Here is a 19871-nt window from a genome sequence, read left to right as displayed (position 1 = left end):
CCCTTCACGTGACTTCGAAGAACAAGATCCTGCGTATTAAACAAAATGCAGCGAGGAGGCGGCGGAATCAGGTGACCACGCTGTCCGTAATCGAACTCCTCGATCGCGGGGCTCACAGCATTTGACCTTTAACCAAGTTAAAGGCGCAGCCCTGCAATAGCTCGCTCACTCCACCGCTGGCATGAAGCGGTCTCCATTGGAGAGCCTCTCGAGTAGCGGAGGGCGTTTTGGCCTACTCTTCCACGGCCAGCGAGACGACTTGAAAGAGGCGAGCGAGCACCCACGCTTTATCTCACTCACGTGTACTGCGGTGGGGGGTTGTGGGCGTGGGAGATTAAAGATTCCCTCCCCGACGGCGTTCTCACCGTTAACACACCACCGCTATGGCAACATCGTCTTTATAACTTTAATTTGTAATAAAAGGTAACGTTGTGTTATAGTGGATAAGCAACTTTGGCACGCACGAAGACAATCGATGAAGCAATTGCATTCCCAAATCAGAACCCCGTAATGATTAGCAAATATGACTCCTTGGCAAGGATGAATTCACCTCTGCGGCTACAGAGAGGAGTCTACGGCTCCACCAGCGACTGGGTCTGTCTATGGGCAGGGTTCGGCAACCTACACGGCTTCGGATCCACACGCGGATCTTGAAATTCGAAAAAAAAGTGGCTCTTCTTGTTACGTTGGTTGCCGATCCCTGACCATGGAAGTTCAGTTCACCATGGGAGTTCAGTTCACTATGGGACTCCAGTTTACTGTGTGAGTCCAGTTTACCATGGAAGTCGAGTTCACCATGGGAGTCCAGTTCACCATGGGAGTCCAGTTCACCATGTAAGTCCAGTTTACCGTGGGACTCCAGTTCACCATAGAAGTACATTTTACCAGGCCACTCCAGTTCACCATGGGAGTCCAGTTCACCATGGAAGTTCAGTTCACCATGGAAGTCCAGTTCACCATGGAAGTCCAGTTTACCATGGGAGTCCAGTTCACCATAGAAGTCCAGTTCACCATGGAAGTCCAGTTCACCATAGAAGTCCAGTTCACCATGGAACTCCAGTTCACCATGGAAGTCCAGTTCACCATGGAAGTCCAGTTCACCATGGAAGTCCAGTTCACCATGGAAGTCCAGTTCACCATGGAAGTCCAGTTCACCATGGAAGTCCAGTTCACCATAGAAGTCCAGTTCACCATGGAAGTCCAGTTCACCATGGAAGTCCAGTTCACCATAGAAGTCCAGTTCACCATGGAAGTCCAGTTCACCATGGAAGTCCAGTTCACCATGGGAAGTCCAGTTCACCATAGAAGTCCAGTTCACCATGGAAGTCCAGTTTCACCATAGAAGTCCAGTTCACCATGGAAGTCCAGTTCACCATGGAAGTCCAGTTCACCATGGAAGTCCAGTTCCCATGGAAGTCCAGTTCACCATGGAAGTCCAGTTCACCATAGAAGTCCAGATCACCATGAGAAGTCCAGTTCACCATGGACGTCCAGTTCACCATGGAAGTCCAGCTCAACATGGAAGTCCAGTTCACCATGTTCACCATAGAAGTCCAGTTCACCATGGAAGTCCAGTTCACCATGGAAGTCCAGTTCACCATAGAAGTCCAGTTCACCATGGAAGTCCAGTTCACCATGGAAGTCCAGTTCACCATGGAAGTCCAGTTCACCATGGAAGTCCAGTTCACCATAGAAGTCCAGTTCACCATGGAAGTCCAGTTCACCATGGAAGTCCAGTTCACCATGGAAGTCCAGTTTACCATGGCAGTCCAGTTCACCATGGAAGTCCAGTTCACCATAGAAGTCCAGTTCACCATAGAAGTCCAGTTCACCATGGAAGTCCAGTTCACCATGGAAGTCCAGTTCACCATGGAAGTCCAGTTTACCATGGGCAGGGGTCGGCAATCTGCGGCTCTGGAGGTCCGTGCGGCTCATTAAGGGCCGCTGCGTGATCGTTATTAATGAAGGACCACCACTGTCTCGTATTGGCACGCGTGACATATTTAGTTGTTCAACCTGTTCTCTGTGTTGGTCTCACCTGATGACGGTTGCTTGTGTTGCGATCGAAACGTCGTGATCTATTAATTTTCTATCTACGTGACTTTACCGAAAGAACCAAAGAGTATGTTGTTATTTTATTTGCCGACCCCTCGTCTATAGAGTCCTCCGTTAGAGACTAGTCAATCGATAACACGGCATTTTCCACTGCCGTATTTGACCCGAGCCAACACGTGGCATTCACGGTACGGATGATATGTTTTGTATTCGCCATACCGAATGAGAAACCACTCATTCAACCAAACGCCCTGGCCGTCACACCACCACCACCACCACCAAAGACAAAGATCCCCCGTATAGCCTCAACAGACTGTTGAGGCAAGTGCTGTTAGTGAGCAGCAACCTATGAAGGCCTGCACGGCACACGAGGAGGTGGGGTGGCCAACACCACGCCCGGCCGCCTTTGTCTCCCCAGCGGCGATATTTACACACCGCACCAGAGTCTTCCTAGGGGGGGGGGAAGAGGCCCAGGACCGGTGCAGATAATTCGTCACCGGTGTCAGCGGCCGTGACCGCAGCGCAGAGGTCGCAAACGGGTTTTGATTCCTTACCCGAACCCGGCCACACCAGGGTCGCAATCGGGAACCCGTACCCTGCCCGATACCCGGCTACCCGTTCCTGGCCCGATACCCGGCTATCCGTACCCGGCCGGGTATCGGGTAGGGTACAGGTACGGGTATCCGATTGCGACCTCTGGGATGAAGCCATGTTGCAGGTGCGGGTGGGTTGATTCTAGGATCTTGAATTGTGAGAAGAGACAAGACGTTGGGAAATGAGTGACAAACGGTGACTCACCAGTAACTCACGGCCTACCCGTACCCGTACCCGGCTGCACCAGGGTATCGGGTCGGGTACGGGTATCGGGTACCCGATTGCGACCTCTGCCGCAGCGCCACCGCCAGCAGCACCGCCGACACAAATCGTCACCGCACAGCGGCCGGCCTCGGGTACCCGAACAAGGCGTAGTCGCGGTAGTAGGCGGCGTAGAGGGCGCGCCGAGTGGCCGCGCTCAGCCGCGACAGGTACTGCACAGCGAGCGACACCGACGACTCACGGCCACGGCCACCGCCACGGCCCCTCGCGGCCTGCGGGTACGCGAGCCCGCGCGGCGCCCCAGCCCGGCGGAGGAGGACGTCCGAGTCTTGCGGCGAGCTCTCCAGCTTGCCCACGAAGCCGTAGGGGAGGGCGCAGGGCAGGCAGAGGCGGTGAGCAGCCTCCCAGTGGGGGTCGTCGGAGCCGGGCGGGCGCAGCGGGTCGAGGAGGAAGCGCGCAAACTCGCCGAAGGTGACGTCGCGTCCCGTGCGCAGGGACTCGGCGCTTGCGTTCCGGCGGTAGCGCGAGATGATGGAGCGGCCGACGGTGGACTGGGGGGGGGGGGGTGAGAGAGGTGGAAGTAGGGGGGGGTGAAGTGAGGGCACGCGCGTGCGTGTGTCTGCGTGTCTGTTGGTCATCTCGGTCAGTCGACCCGTGGCACCTGCTGGGTCTGCCCCGTGACCTCGTGCCAGCGGGCGTTCGACACTTCACGTGGTAGCCTCAAGGTGCACATGGCCTGGCACAAGCGTCGTGGTGACGTCACCGCCACTTAGTGGAGAATGGCGGTTGTTGTTGTTGTGTAGGGGAAGATTATCTGAACTCGGTCCTGGGCCTCCCCCTAGGTCGACTCAGCCTCAAATGAGTACCTGGTGCGACGTGTAAACATCGCCACTGGGGAGACAAAGGCGGTCGGGCGTGGTACTGGCCACCCACCCCCTCGTGTACCGTTCCGGCCTTCGTAGATGCTCGCTAAAAGCACTTGCCCCTACATTCTGTCAATGCTATACAGGGGATCATTGTCTGTGTAGGGGGCACAGGTGGTGGATCGGCCAGTCGGTCGACCCGTGGCACCTGCTGGGTCTGTCCCGTGACCTCCTGCCAGCGGGCGTTCGACACTCCACGTGGCCTGAAACGTGCACATGGCCTGGCACAAGCGCCGTGGCGACGTCACTCGCTAACGGCACTTGCCCCAACAGTCTGCCAAGGCTATACGGCGGATCTTTATCTTTGATAATCATTACTGATTTTGGCTGTGAGCTGGAATCGAACTCGGGTCGCCAGGATTCGCTGACACACACACGCTGACACACAACAACAACAACCGCCATTCGCCACTAAGTGGCGGTGACGTCACCACGACGCTTGTGCCAGGCCAAGTGCACCTTGAGGCTGCCACGTGAAGTGTCGAACGCCCGCTGGCAGGAGGTCACGGGGCAGACCCAATTGCCACGGGTCAACTGACCGAGATAACCGAGATGACACTGATACACACACTAACACACACACACACTGACACACACACACTGACACACACTGACACTCGTACCTGGTAGTAGGGGTTGGGTCGCTGAAGTTTATCGCGGAAGGCGGACACGAGTCGCTCCATCGGCTCGCGCACGAACAGCACGTTCGTGTAGTTCTGCAGCCTCCACCTGCGGTAAAGCCGCAACCCTGCAATAGCCAGCTCGCACCACCTGTACGTAAGTATGTTGGCCTTCTTTCGCAACGGTACGTAGCGGACCGTGCTAATCGTAAGTGAGGAGTGGTGAGTCTATGGGCAGTATTGAGTCTCTGTACAGTGGTGTATGCATGAATGTTGAACTTCTTTCGCACCGTACGTAGCCACCCGTGCTAATCGGAGGTGCGGAGTGTTGAGTTTGTGGGCAGTGCTGAGGTTTTGGGCAGTGTTGAGTCTAAACGCAGTGTTGGGTCTATGGGCAGTGTTGAGTCTATGGGCAGTGTTGAGTCTAAACGCAGTGTTGGGTCTATGGGCAGTGTTGAGTCTATGGGCAGTGTTGAGTCTTTGGGCAGTGTTGAGTCTATGGGCAGTGTTGAGTCTATGGGCAGTGTTGAGTCTATGGGCAGTGTTGAGTCTATGGGCAGTGTTGAGTCTAAACGCAGTGTTGGGTCTATGGGCAGTGTTGAGTCTATGGGCAGTGTTGAGTCTTTGGGCAGTGTTGAGTCTATGGGCAGTGTTGAGTCTATGGGCAGTGTTGAGTCTATAAGCAGTGTTGAGTATAAACGCAGTGTTGGGTCTATGGGCAGTGTTGAGTATATAAGCAGTGTTGAGTCTTTGGGCAGTGTTGAGTCTTTGGGCAGTGTTGAGTCTATGGGCAGTGTTGAGTCTATGGGCAGTGTTGAGTCTATGGGCAGTGTTGAGTCTATGGGCAGTGTTGAGTCTATGGGCAGTGTTGAGTCTATGGGCAGTGTTGAGTCTATGGGCAGTGTTGAGTCTATGGGCAGTGTTGAGTCTATGGGCAGTGTTGAGTCTTTGGGCAGTGTTGAGTCTATGGGCAGTGTTGAGTCTATGGGCAGTGTTGAGTCTATGGGCAGTGTTGAGTCTATGGGCAGTGTTGAGTCTATGGGCAGTGTTGAGTCTATGGGCAGTGTTGAGTCTATGGGCAGTGTTGAGTCTATGGGCAGTGTTGAGTCTATGGGCAGTGTTGAGTCTATGGGCAGTGTTGAGTCTATGGGCAGTGTTGAGTCTATGGGCAGTGCTGAGTCTATGGGCAGTGGTGTATGTATGTTGAACTTATTTCGCACCGTACGTATCCACCCGTGCTAATGGGAGGTGCAAGTGATGGTGGAATGCGCCAGTTCTCGTCAAATGATGTTAACCATGAGGCCACACGTCCTTTGGGCGTGACCCACCGTCCGTACGTCCATCCCTCCAACGCAGGAGGTCGGCCAGCCAGCAAAACTTTTTTTTAATAATGTGCAAGAGTAGGATGTAATCATAGTAATTAAAACTATTAACGTGCCGCTTTCGATCAGTATTCTCCTATTGCGCTCGACGAGAGAGGGGACGAGTAAGGACCACTCACAGAGAGACTGAAATGAAAAACTAAAAAGCTAAACTAATTTTATTTTAACGTCCGCTGAGCTATGTAGCTCTTTTTCAGATGCGACCTGTCTACAAATGATAGCTCAACGAAGTGGCTTACCATGATCACGTGGACATTTATAGCAGTCAAATACTCTAAACGCGTGATTTTTATTCTAAATGTGGAGGGGAAAACCAGAGGACCTGGAGAAAAATCCACGCGACCACACAAGAAAGAGACACCACAAACTCCAAATATACAGCAGCAGGTGTCAGGGTCGGGATCGAACCCACGACCTCCTAAAGACCAAGCGAGGTAGTTAACATCTCCTAGCCACCGTGATGATGATGAGAGAGAGAGAGACACGCAAACTACAAATATGCAGCAGCAGGCGTCAGGGTCGGGATCGAACTCACGACCTCCTATAGACCAGGCGAGGTAGTTAACATATCTTAGCCACCGTGATGGTGATGAGAGAGACACGCAAACTACAAATACACAGCAGGCGTCAGGGTCGGGATCGAACCCATGACCTCCTAAATACCAGGCGAGGTAGTTAACATCTCATAGCCACCGTGATGATGAAAGAGAGAGACAACGCAAACTCCAAATATACAACAGGCGTCAGGGTCGGGATCGAACCCACGACCTCCTGCATACCAGGCGAGATAGTTAACATCTCATAGCCACCGTGATGATAATGAGAGAGACACACAAACTCCAAATATATAGCAGCATGCGTCAGGGTCGGGATTGAACCCTCGACCTCTTGCAGACCAGGCGAGATAGTTAACATCTCCTAGCCACCGTGGTGATGATGAGAGAGAGAGACACACAAACTCCAAATATACAGCAGGCATCAGGGTCGGGATCGAACCCACGACCTCCTCCATACCAGGCGAGGGAGTTAACATCTCCTAGCCACCGTGACGTCCCATCAACAATGCACTTTTAAATCCATGATTGGAAAACGAATTCCTTTAAAGCTGCTTTTTTGTGTTTAGCTTGTTGTCCTCCACCCCCGAACCTCCGATTATCACGGTTGGATCCGTACGGCGCGAAAGAGGTTCAACATGCACACAACCCGCTTTTAAGATATGAACTAACAAGATCCCTCAGAGCCGCTGGTTCCGGTCTTTTAGTCGCTCCAAGGGCCAGGACCAAAACTCACGGAGACGGCGGCCTGCAGCTTGGGCAGTCCTCGTCTGGGGACCAGCCTGCCAGGGGACCCTCCTCAGCGCCTCGCAATCGTGAAGCCATTTGAAGTTGAATATAAAGACGTACCTTTTTTAACTTGATTTTACTGAAGATTGTTTTATAGTGTTGATTTTCTTTTTTGAACATGCCTTTGCTAACAATTTATCATAACGCGTCTTTGTTTTTTTATTCTTAGGTTTTTTCGGTAAAGTCACGTAGGTAAAAATTTACAATTAAAATTAATAAAAGTCAAATAAAATAAAAATAAAAATCACGACGTTTCGGAGGCAACACAAGCTTCCGTCCACCTGAAGTCTGGAAATTGCTATAATTTCTCTTGCCGTTTAGTCATTTAACAATGTTTTATTTGACCTGTGCAGCACTTTGAATTGCATCTTTTGCACCAAACAGCGCTCAAGAACACATCCACGAACCAACGAGCCGCTGCTCATCCCAAACCTTTGCTCGCTCGGCTCGAGAGAATCGAGGCGCACCAGCGCTCCGCTCGAGTGAGCCTCCTCCCTCGAGATGACCTCCGGGGGGCCGGGATGACGACCCTCCAACACCATCAGGAGCCTCTTCCAGTTGGTGCAGCCCGCCTTGGGCACCTCGCAGTAGAGCAGCGACAGGCGGTCGCTCACGAAGATGCGCGACGCGACGGACCGTGGGGGCAGGTGAAAGATGTAGGAGGAGGAGGAGGATGGTGGTCGTGCAAGAGCGACGTTTGGCTTCAACGAGAACCTAGAGCAGGCTTCGTGAAGGAGCGCCAGCCTCTCCTCCTGGGTCTCCTGCTCAGGATGGTTATACTGCTGCAGCTGGTGCTGCTGCTGATGATGAGGATACTGCTGATCATGATGTTGTTGCTGTTGCTGCGGCCTCTGATCTTGAGTGTCCTGCTGCTGCTGTTGATGTCGTTGCTGATGCTGATGTTGCTGCTGCTGCTGCTGAATCTGTTCTTGCTGTTTCCGCTGCTTCTGAAAGTCCCGCTGCTGGTGGTGTAGCAGCTGCTGTTGCTGCTGCTGCTGATAATGATGATACTGCTGCTGCTGTTGCAGCAGCTGCTGATGATGATGATGATGACCATGATGTATCACCGGCTGATGATCCTGGACACCCCCAGAGTCCACCTCTGCAGCCCTCGCCTCGAGTTCAGCAGTGGAATCCACAGCCGAGAGATGGGAACCTGTGGTGAGCCACGCACAGGGAACGATGCTGATTAGGATGATGATGATGACGATGATTTGTATTATTATTTAGGATGCTGATGATGATGATGATAACAATCATGTGGATGATGGCGACGATTATGAGAACGGTCGTCATGATGACGGTGACGATGATGGTGACGACAATGATGATGATAATGATTGAGGATGGTGGTTGCTGGTGATGAGGATGAATAATTAGTGGGGAGCAGGCGTTGTAGCGGTTTGCACGCTGCGCTACAAACCCGGCGACTCGAGTTCGATTCCCGCTCACGGCCAAAACCGATGACGATTATCTTAACCGGTTGTAGGCCACCCCTAGGTCGACTCAGCCTCAAATGAGTACCTGGTGCAGTGTGAAAACATCGCCACGAGGGAGACAAAGACGGCCGGGCGTGGTGCTGGCCGCCCACCCCCTCGTGTGCCGTCCAGGCCTTCATAGACGCTCTTCCCAACAGCACTTGCCCTGACAGTACGGTAAGGCTATACGGAGGATCTTTATATTTCGATGATAATTGTAACGACGATGATGATGATGATGATAGAGATAGCGATGGTGACACCCCCCCCACCCACTCTATCCCGCCAAACAGAAGCTGCTTGGCCATGCGGTGGCTGAGCATGCGGGCTCCATGGCCCAGCCGACGCAGCCCTCGCCTGCCGGATGATCCGAGTAGCAAAAGTATCTACATGTATATAGTAGCTACTACATATGTAGCTACTACATATGTAGCTACTACATATGTAGCTACTACATATGTAGCTACTACATATGTAGCTACTACATATGTAGCTACTACATATGTAGCTACTACATATGTAGCTACTACATATGTAGCTACTACATATGTAGCTACTACATATGTAGTAGCTACGGGACCCGCACTTTCAAGGGCCCCGCGTTAAATGCTTTCAAGCTCTTCTTGGTTCTTTCGGTAAAGTCACGTAGAAGGGAAATAATAAAGTAATAAAAATAAAACATAATAAAATACAATTCTCACGACGTTTCGGCCACAACGCAAGCAGCCGTCATCAGGTGAAGAACAGATCTGTCGGAAAGACAGCGTCTGAATGAACACCACCAAGCTTGGCAGCGTATATTTAAGCTACCTTAGGGGAGGATGGGCGCCTTGACAAAGGAATTTGCATATCAAGCTATCAATTCCGGTTCAGTGCACTTGCTCTATTACTATAGTACTATACCGCCTTCAACTTTTATAAACGACTGGGTGTTTAAGGTTCGCGATTTGTCGTATTTTCTGGCTGTATAGCAAATTAAAACATACAATTACTTTACTATGCAAGTAAAAAATGTGTTTTAATATTGACGTGGTTTTATGTATTTAGGGCCCCTTTATAACATATGCTACAGACCCCGCATTAGCTTCATTCGGCACTGGATGGGGACCGTCCAGATCTCTCAATCATCTGCGAGCTTCTCCCACTGCAATTCAGTCTGGTTAAAGCCAGGATGGATCGTAGACCAGGCCAGCCTGAACGTTTCAAATCGGCGCAGATGTTTCTGTAACAGGGGTCCACGTGTCGCAAGCGTAGAGACTGTGGCCGAGAAGACCCGAAGCTTCGTGTGGAGCGACAGGCCAGGTAGCTTCCACACAGCAGCGTTACGCAGCCGACGAAAATATAATGCTGCCCGACTGATTTGGAGTGAGACCTCTGCTGTCAAACCGGAACTGCCCAGGCATGGGAACGCTTCTACTTTCTCCACAACTGGCCCATCACCCATGGGGAGTTGAGAGGTAGAGTATTTGATGATGGTGGTGCTTTGTTTCGGTGGGGCTGATGGTAAGGCCCCATCTCTTAGTGGCACTCTCCAGGCTCAACAGTAGAGTCTCCAATTTCTTAGAATGGACAGCAGTTACCAGATCATCAGCAGAAATAACGTGGTTATCAACATTCACAACCACAAAGACAATGATGCCCCGTATAGCTGCATCAGACTGTTGGGGCAAGTGCTGTTAGCAAGCACATATGAAGACCATGTTTACACACTGCACGACCAGAACACACACACACACACACGCGCATGCACCCAGACAATTGAACACATACGCTACCAGAACAAAGACAAATACAAAGATCCCCCGTATAGCCTTAACAGACTGCTGGGGCAAGTGCTGTTAGCGAGCCCCGATGAAGGCCACCACGGCACACGAGAGGGGTGGGTGGCCATCACCACGCCCGGCCGCATTTTCTCCCTCGTGGCGATGTATACACACCGCACCAGGTACTCATTTGAGGCTGAGTCGACCTTGGGGAGGCCCATGACCGGTTCAGATAATCGCCACTGGGTGTTTGCCCTGAGCTTGAATCGAACTCGGGTCGCCAGGTTCGTAGCGCAGCGCGCTAACCGTTACACCGCCGCTCTCCACTAGAACACACAAACACACGCGCGCGCACGTGTGTGTGTGTGTGTATTGAACACATACGCTACTAGACAATTGAACACATACGCTACTTAGAACACACACACGCGCGCGCGCGCACATTCTAACATGTCTTTGTTGCCGAGTTGCAAGGTCGCATTTAATAACAGGCAGCTATAAATGTAATGACGGTGGCGCTTCGTCGAGGATTGGAGGGGTTTTGCAATCTCCTCTCAAATCACGCCCACGTGCGCACGTGCATCAGCGCGTGTGGGGTTCGTGGGGAGCGGTGGCGCAGTGGTTTAGCTGATGATGATTATGCTGTTGCTGCTGCTGATGATGTAGCTCAAGCTGCTCTTCGTGTTGCCGCTGCTGCTGCTGCTGATGATCTGGAACATTCTGATACTGGTACGGCAGTGTTGTTGCAGCTGATGATCATCATCATCGTGATGTATCATCAGCTGACGGTGATGCAACGGGGCGCTGGATCGCCGCTGTAGTGTTTGTAATCTCCTCTAATAGGATTTTGCAATCCCCCTGGAAAATCACGCTCGCATGCCCACGTGTACCATTGGTGTACCAGTGTATGGGGTTCGTGGGGAGCGGTGGTACGGTGGTTGGCGCACCGCAATACGAACAACAACACCCGAGTTCGATTCCAGCTCACGGCCAAAAACAGTGGCGAATAACTAAAGCCACCCCTGGGGTTTACCCCCTAGGTCTGCTCAGCGTTAAATGAGCACCTGACGAGTACCTGGTGCGGAATAGATCAGCACTGGGGAAACAAAGACGGTTGTGAGTGGCGCCTCTGGCCACAACACCCCATTGTGGGTGTGTGTGTGCCGTGCTGGCTTTCATCGCCGCACTTGCCCCAACAACGTGTGAAGGCTATACTCGTGGCTGGCGGGGAGGGAGCACCTTTGTCTTTGTGCGTGGCTCATGTCCAGGGTTGTGTTTACAACGTGCCCGCATTGATAGTGATATTGCTTCAACAGTGGAGAACTCGATGTGCTATAGCCAATAAAATACTTGTCGATACTGCAGCATTTATAGAAAACAAAGACAAAGATCCCCCGTATAGCCTCGAAATAGGTTTTGGGCAAGTGCTGTTAGCGAGCACCTATGAATGGCCGGAACGGTACACGAGGGGGTGGGTGACCAGCACCACGCCTGGCCGCCTTTATCTCCCTAGTGGAAAATTTTCAAGCAATGCACCAGGTACTCATTTGAGGTTGAGTCGACCTGGGGGATGCCCAGGACCGGTTCAGATAATCGTCACTGGTGTTGGTGGCCGTGAGCGGGAATCGACGACGCTGGTGGCTGGGAGATGTTAACTACCTCGCCTGGTGTACAGGAGGCCGTGGGGTTTTATCCCGACCCCGACCCTGACGCCTGCTGCTGTATATTTGGAGTTTGCGGTGTCTCTCTCTCTCATCATCATCACGGTGGCTAGGAGATGTTAACTACCTCGCCTGGTGTACAGGAGGTCGTGGGTTCGATCCTGACCCTGACGCCGCCTGTGTGTGTGGAGTCTGCCTTTCTCTGGCAGCGTGGATTGTTTTTTCTCTGGGTCCTCCGCTTTCCTCCCTCCACGTTTATAATCAACATGCGATAAAGCACTTCGTTGAGCTGTTATTTATGGTTATTATCGCATCTGACAAATAGCTCTATAGCTCAGCGAGCCATATCTGGTAACATAAAAATAGTTTAGTTTAGTTTGGTAATCCATCACAGAACTGGCGGCATCGCCCCCGACTATGAACACTTGGCACTACCCTCCAGATCGTGTCGCTTACCCACCCATCACCCTCACCACCCCCTCAATTTAGGGGCCGTCCATAAATGACGTCACGCACCTGGGCGGGGGGGAGGGTCAGACATTTGTGACGTTGTGTGACGAGGGGTGGGGGGGGGGGTGAGAAATGTGACGTCACATCAAAATGCGCAATTTTAAATACATATAGACAACACGTTCTACTTAATTAAATCGACTTTTTTATAAATGTTTTCTCCTACAACATCAGAGTGCAGCGCCACATTAAATACGCACTACAATGACAATAGTTTAAAGCGATTTGAAGCATGTTTTATTTGGGGGGGGGCAGAGCTTTGTGACGTCATATTTGAGGGGGGGTCTAACTTTTTGTGACGTCGTGTGACGAAGGGGGGAGGGTCAAAAATCGTCCAAAATCGCGTGACGTCATTTATGGACGGCCCCTTACCCCCACATCGCAATTTCTTCCCCATGACCATCACCCCCCCCCCCTTCACACCCTCCCTCTCACCCCCGTCACCTCACCTCCCGTCACCCCCTCACCTTCCCATCAGACACACCTGACTTTCCCCCTCCCCTTCAGCCCCTGCCATACTTCCCGTCAGCCAGAATCAGAATATTTATTTCTACTGGAGAAATCCGATGAGCTATAAAGCTCTTTTTCACAAATGGCCAGCCCCTCCCACTCACCTATCAGCCCCTCCCACTCTCCCCCTCCTCTACCCCTCCCACTCTCCCCTCAGCCCCTCCCCCTCTACCCCCCAGCCCCTCCCCCCTCAGCCCCTCCCTCTTTCCCCCTCAGCCCCTCCCTCTCTCCCTCCTAGCCCCTCCCCCCTCAGCCCCTCCCTCTCTCCCCCTCAGCCCCTCCCTCTCTCCCCCCTAGCCCCTCCCACTCTCCCCCCAGCCCCTCCCCTCTCAGCCCCTCCCCCTCAGCCCCTCCCTCTCTCCCCCCAGCCCCTCCCCCTCTCCCCCCCAGCCTCTCCTCCTCTCCCCCCAGCCCCTCCCCCTCCCCCCCCCAGCCCCTCCCCCTCTCCCCCGCAGCCCCTCCCCCCACCTCACCTGTGCACTGCAGGTAGATGAGGCTCGCGCCGGCCCCGAGCGCGAGCAGCCACAGGAGGCGCGCGCGAGGCCGCGGGAGGGCGCAGAGGCCGCGACGGCGGGTCATGGCGATGACGACGGTGGTGGTGGTGGTGATGGTGGTGGTGATGGTGGTGGTGCTGATGGTGGTGATGGTGGTGATGGTGATGATGGTGGTGGTGGTGGTGATGGTGGTGATGGTGGTGGTGGTGAGGTTGGTGGTAGTGCTGATGGTGGTGATGGTGGTGATGGTAGTGATGGTGAGGTTGGTGGTAGTGCTGATGGTGATGGTGGTGATGGTAGCGTGACGATTGGTGATGGTGGTGATGGTGGTGATGGTGAGGTTACCCTGGTGGTGATGGTGGTGATGGTGGTGATGGTGGTGAGGTTGGTGGTAGTGTTGATGGTGGTGATGGTGGTGAGGTTGGTGGTGTGCTGATGGCGGTGATGGTGGTGATGGTGGGGAGGTTGGTGGTAGTGCTGATGATGGTGATGGTGGTGATGATGGTGATGATGGTGAGGTAAGATGTTGTTGCTGTTGGTGGTAGTGCTGATGATGGTGATGATGGTGGTGATGGTGGTGATGGTGGTGAGGTAAGATGGTCCTGTTGGTGGTAGTGCTGATAATGATGATGATGGTGGTGGTGGTGATGGTGAGGTTGGTGGTAGTGCTGATGATGATGATGGTGGTGTTGGTGGTAGTGCTGTTGGTGGTAGTGCTGATGATGCTGATAGTGAGGAAAGATGCCGGTGCTGTTGGTAGTAGTGCTGATGATGCTGGTGATGTGGTAAGATGATGGTGCTGTTGGTGGTAGTGTCAGCGTGTGTGGCGAGGTTACGTGAGCTGTGAACTGCGAAGGGATGGTACGAGTTAAGCGGCGTGTTGAGTGAGTGAGTGGTTGGCGATATTAGGACAATGGGGCGGTGAGAGTTTGTTTGGTGAGTGTGAGCTGCGTTGGTGAGTGGTGAGATTAGGCGAGCGACGTGGTGAGTGAGTGGTGAGTTTAGGTGAGCGAAGAGACCGTGGTGATCGTCAAGAGCGGACACATCAAATCCCGAGCCTGCAAATAAAGCCACACGAATCGGGGTCTCGGGTTACGCACCAAAGACAAAGATCCCCCGTATAGCCTTCAGCAGACTCTAGGGGCAAGTGCTGTCAACGAGTCCCCCGATGAAAGCCGGCACGGCAATCGAGAGGCGTGGGTGGCCAGCACCACGCCCGGCCGCCTTTGTCTCCCTAGTGGCGATGTTTGCACACCTTACAAGGTACTCGTTTAAGGCCGAGTCGACCTAGGGGAGACCCAGGAGCGGGTCAGATAATCGTCACCGGCGTTGGTGGCCGTGAGCGGGAATCGAATTAGGGTCGCCGGGTTCGTAACGCAGCGTAGCGCTAACCGCTGCACCACCGCTCCCCACGTGTAAAGACGAAGACACGCACAGAGCATAACAACAGCTGCTATTCGCCACTAAGTGGCGGTGACGTCACCACGGCGCTTGTGCCAGGCTAGGTGCACGTTGAGGCCACAGTGTCGAAGGCTCTCTGGCAGGAGGGCACGGGACAGACCGAGGTGCCATGGGTTGACTGAGATGGCTGGCATATGCATGCACATACCACCCAGATATCCATACGTCCCCCCAGGTACCCATACATACCAGTGTTTTCGTTTACGTGCCGCGTTTTAATTAAATTTAAGTAGAGAAATAACGTAACATTGCAACGAGGTAACATTATAGACTGCCAGTACACTCACCAAACGTAATAACCAGGTTGCAGTCTACATTATAGACTGCCAGTACACTCACCTAACGTAATAACCAGCTTACAGTCTACATTATAGACTGCCAGTACACTCATCAAACGTAATAACCAGGTTACAGTCTACATTATAGACTGCCAGTACACTCACCAAACTTAATAACTAGGCTACAGTCTACATTATAGACTGCCAGTACACTCACCAAATGTAATAACTAGGCTACAGTCTACACTATAGACTGCCAGTACACTCACTCCGATTAAGAACCAGCCTACAGTATTTTTTAATTTTCCAATTTTTATTCACTTTATTTTTATGTTTATATCTACGTGACTTTACCGCAAGAACCAACGAATAAGAGCTAACCACTACGGAACTGTTCAGTGGCTGCATCTTACGAAGACGGAGCGCCACCCTACAGCGTTAAATGTTCGACACCGTGAAACGTAGTGACGGACGATGCGATCAGGGCAAGAGATGCCGCGATAGAAAACCATCGCCTCCAGGTGCCACCGTGCAAGACTAATCAATTACTGTGGGCCCCCACACCTGACCCGCTTACCGCATCCCCCCCTGAGCTGATAACGTCGTTACTGCACCACTGAATTCAAGGAGGTCGTGACCCCAGAATCTTCAGGGCGGGAGACCTCAACCTGGGAACACGTCCGAGTAAAAGTAATAATGAAAATAAAATAATAAATCACGACGTTTTGGAGGCAACCAACATCGGTTTAGGTCGAGGTACACCGATTGTTGTCTTGCACAGGTCGACGTTGAACAATTTCTCTTGTAGCCCCACCCACCACCCCCATGTTCCATTCCCTGGTTACCACATTCAGATAAGCCCCTCCCCCCTTAACTTGTATTTAAGGGCTGGTCTTTTCGAATTTTCCTCACTCGATGCAGTAATTTTAGCTGTGACGGTCCCACCTGATGACGGAGACTTGTGTTGCCTCCGAAACGTCGTGATTTATTATTTTATTTTATTTCTATTATTACATTTATTAACTTTTAATTTCATTTTTCACCTACGTGACTTTACCGAAAAAACCTAAGAGTATGAATCCTTGCAGTCACGAAAGCTTCAAGTCTAGAATTAACACGACCGAGTATTTCGGGGAACCTTTCACGGGCGTGCGTTTTGTGGCTCTCTCGTGAATTCCATTTGGCTTTCATACATCGCCATCAACGTCATCGTCAGGGCACACCACCACGACAGATCTATGCAGTCGCAGTAGAGCAAGTAGGTTCGCGAAAGACAATATCGATATCGTCTGCCGCCGATGTTGAAATTGTCGGCCAAACTTCGCAATCGCGCGCGAAATTCCGCTCCTCTTGAAGAGCGATATTTTGAGACCACTCTCCAACTGTGTCTCTCTCTCCATTTCTCTCTTTCGCTCTCGCTGTCTCTGCGTCTCTCTCTCTCTCACACACAAACACACACACAGGCTGGCCATTGTGAACATTGAGAGTGTATACGGAGCTGAATAGTGAGCCATTGGCCGCTTGCCACCCGGGCATATTTAATCCACCTGGTTGTACAGGGTCATCCTTGTTGGGAACATTTGGCAAACCCGATACCCTAACCAGAGCCCCTGAACCAACACAGACGCCCACGTGTGTACATGTGTGTGTACACGTGTGTGTGCCAAGTGTCTGTGTGTGGACACGTGTGTGTGTGTGTCCACGGTGGGGAGCGGTAGTGTAGCGGTTAGCGCGCTGCGCTATGAACCTGGCGACCCGAGTTCGATTCCCACTCACGGTTAACACCGGTGGTGACGATTATCTGAACCGGTCCTGGGCCTCCCCTAGGTCGACTCAGACTAAAATTAGTACCCGGTGCGGTGTGTAGTAAACATCGTCACTGGGGAGACAAAGGCGATCGGGCGTGGTGCTGGCCACCCATCCCCTCGTGTGCCGTTCCGGCCTTCATAGGTACTCGCTAACAGCACTTGCCCCTACAGTCTGTTAAGGCTATATGGGGGATCTTTGTCTTTGTTGTGTGTGTCCACGTGTGTGTGTGTCAAGTGTCACACGCGCACACGAAGACAAAGATACCCCGTATAGTCTTAAGGGGCAAGTGCTGTTGGCGAATATCACCGATAAAGGTCGGCTCGGCACACGATGGTGTGGTGAGGTCAGTACCATGCCCGGCCGCCTTTGTCTCCCCGGTAGCGATGTTTACACATCGTCACCGCGTGCTCGTTTGAGGCCGAGTCGACCTAGGGGAGGGCTCAGGAGCGGGTCAGATTATAGCCACGGCATTTGGTGTTGTACGGACTCAAAGAACACCAAAGGGACATTAAATTATCTCGAACACAACTGTCGGCAGTGGCAGAGCATGCTTAGACAACAAGGACACTCAATTGATTTTGATAACGTTGAAGTGTTATGCAAAACTAATTATTACTGGCCAAGACTAATTAATTTAACCGCTCTGATAGCGACAGACTTGGCGCAGCCTGGAAGCGTATTATTAAGTAATGCACAACACATTTGCAATTCCTTTTCGAGGAGTCACATGCTCAGTAGCTGATTACTGATCTATTACATAATTACAATACCCCCACCACCACCTCCGCCTCTGATCTCAAAATGTGATGGGGTTCAGCAATGATGACGTCATATTCTTAGGTTTTTTTCGGTAAAGTCACCTAGGTAAAAAATTTTAAATTAATAAAAGTAAAATAAAATAAAAATCACGACGTTTCGGAGGCAACACAAGCTTCCGTCTTCAGGTGGAACAGTCACAGCACGCTTGCTGTATCAAGTAAATGAGAGATTCCAAGAGCTACTACTCCGTATATAATGATGACGTCACCCTGCACTCTTTAAAACCGGGAGCAGGTGGGAGGGCTTCACTAGCCTGGCGAATCGCCCGAAGATGCTGGATGTGATTACCAGCGAAACGTCGTACTACTCAAATTGTAAATATTGTGGAGTCACTCTTCAAACACTGATTGGCCGTGTCGAGTGGTGGAGGGTTTTCGACGCATTTATAATAACGCAATCTAACCCGAAAAACTTTACTATGAATAATACTGGTCGCGAAAGCCTGCCACGTGTTAAACACGAAGCCTCCATGTACTCGACGTACGAGAAGATATTGCTGGACAGTGACAAGAGACGCCCCATTGAATGAGTACAAGAGACAAGCCAAGAAACGACGAGTAGACCCTGAACAAGGACTAAACTATATACATAATAGTTCTTGCCTTTTAAATTTCGACTTAAAGCTTTCGTGACTGCAGGGATTCATCTGTCTTGGTTCTTTCGGTAAAGTCACGTAGAAGGGAAATAATAAAATAATAAAAATAAAACATAATAAAATAATTCTCACGACGTTTCGGCCACAACGCAAGCAGCCGTCCTCAGGTGAAGACCAGGTCTGTCGGGGAGACAGCGTCTGAATGACCAGGTCTGTCTCCCCGACAGACCTGGTCTTCACCTGAGGACGGCTGCTTGCGTTGTGGCCGAAACGTCGGGAGAATTATTTTATTATGTTTTTTTTATTTTATTATTTCCCTTCTACGTGACTTTACCGAAATAACCAAGAAGATGAGTGTTATCAGCTCACCTGTGTTCACGTGTGAGCCGCTTTAGCTCCCTCTCGGCCTTCCTCCCTTCTCCTCTCCCCCTCCCCGACTCTTCTCTCTCACGAATCCTGTCCCGCAGCCAGACCCAGTTGAACCGGCGGCCCCGGGGCGGATGAGTGGTTGAGAAGATGGGAGGGAGGGGATGGGGTGTGGTGAGGAGTGGATAGATGGGTGGTGAATAGATGAGTGGGTGGGTGGGCGGGGTGAGCCAGAAGCAATTGGATGAGAGGGTGAGTGGATCTGTCGGTGAGCGGGTCGGTGAGTGTGTGTGTGGGTGGGTGGGAGGGCAGGTGGGTGAGTGGGAGGGTGGTTAGACGAGTGGTGAGTAGGTAGGTAAATGAGTGATAGGTGCTTGAAAACGGCACTTGCCCCAGCCGTCTATTAAGGCTATACGGGGGATCGTTGTGTTTGCGTTGTGGATGGGTGAGTGGGTAGGTGAATGAGCGATTGGGTGAGTGGGTAGGAGGGCAGATGGGTGAGTGGGAGGGCGGTTAGACGAGTGGTGAGTAGGTAGGTAAATGAGTGAAAGATGCTTGAAAACGGCACTTGCCCCAGCAGTCTATTAAGGCTATACGGGGGATCGTTGTGTTTGCGTTGTGGATGGGTGAGTGGGTAGGTGAATGAGCGATCGTGTGAGTGGATAGGTGAGTGACTGAGTGGGTAGGTGAGTGGGTAAATGCGTAGATGGGGTGAGGGAGGAGGTAGCTGCGTGGTGGATGGGTGAGTGGGTAGGTGAGTGACTGAGTGGGTAGGTGAGTGGGTAAATGCGTAGATGGGGTGGGGGAGGAGGTAGCTGCGTGGTGGATGGGTGAGTGGGTAGGTGAGTGAGCGATTGTGTGAGTGGGTAGGTGAGTGACTGAGTGGGTAGATGAGTGGGCAAATGCGTAGATGGAGTTGGGTGGTGGGAGGTAGCTGCGTGGTGGATGGGTGAGTGGGTAGGTGAGTGAGCGATTGTGTGAGTGGGTA

At 52.0% G+C, this 19871-nt stretch overlaps 1 protein-coding gene across 1 annotated transcript; it reads right to left on the bottom strand.

Moving 5' to 3' along the window:
- Window positions 1-1611: 1611 nt before the first annotated feature.
- On the bottom strand, window positions 1612-18973 carry LOC133354923 (carbohydrate sulfotransferase 8-like). The gene is made up of 5 exons (XM_061572112.1): window positions 18887-18973; window positions 13535-14613; window positions 7572-8295; window positions 4418-4523; window positions 1612-3422 (listed from the first exon to the last, which is right to left on the bottom strand). Exons 2-5 carry the CDS (start codon window positions 13638-13640, stop codon window positions 2982-2984), a joined length of 1377 nt encoding a protein of 458 aa, XP_061428096.1. The 5' UTR covers window positions 13641-14613; window positions 18887-18973; the 3' UTR covers window positions 1612-2981.
- Window positions 18974-19871: the final 898 nt, after the last annotated feature.

This window comes from Lethenteron reissneri, chromosome 49, assembly GCF_015708825.2.
Source record: "Lethenteron reissneri isolate LAM-NWPU_2019-01 chromosome 49, ASM1570882v1, whole genome shotgun sequence".
NCBI lineage: Eukaryota > Metazoa > Chordata > Hyperoartia > Petromyzontiformes > Petromyzontidae > Lethenteron > Lethenteron reissneri.
Note: the sequence above shows the minus strand (reverse complement) of the source record. Positions and strands in the feature narration are given on the sequence as shown.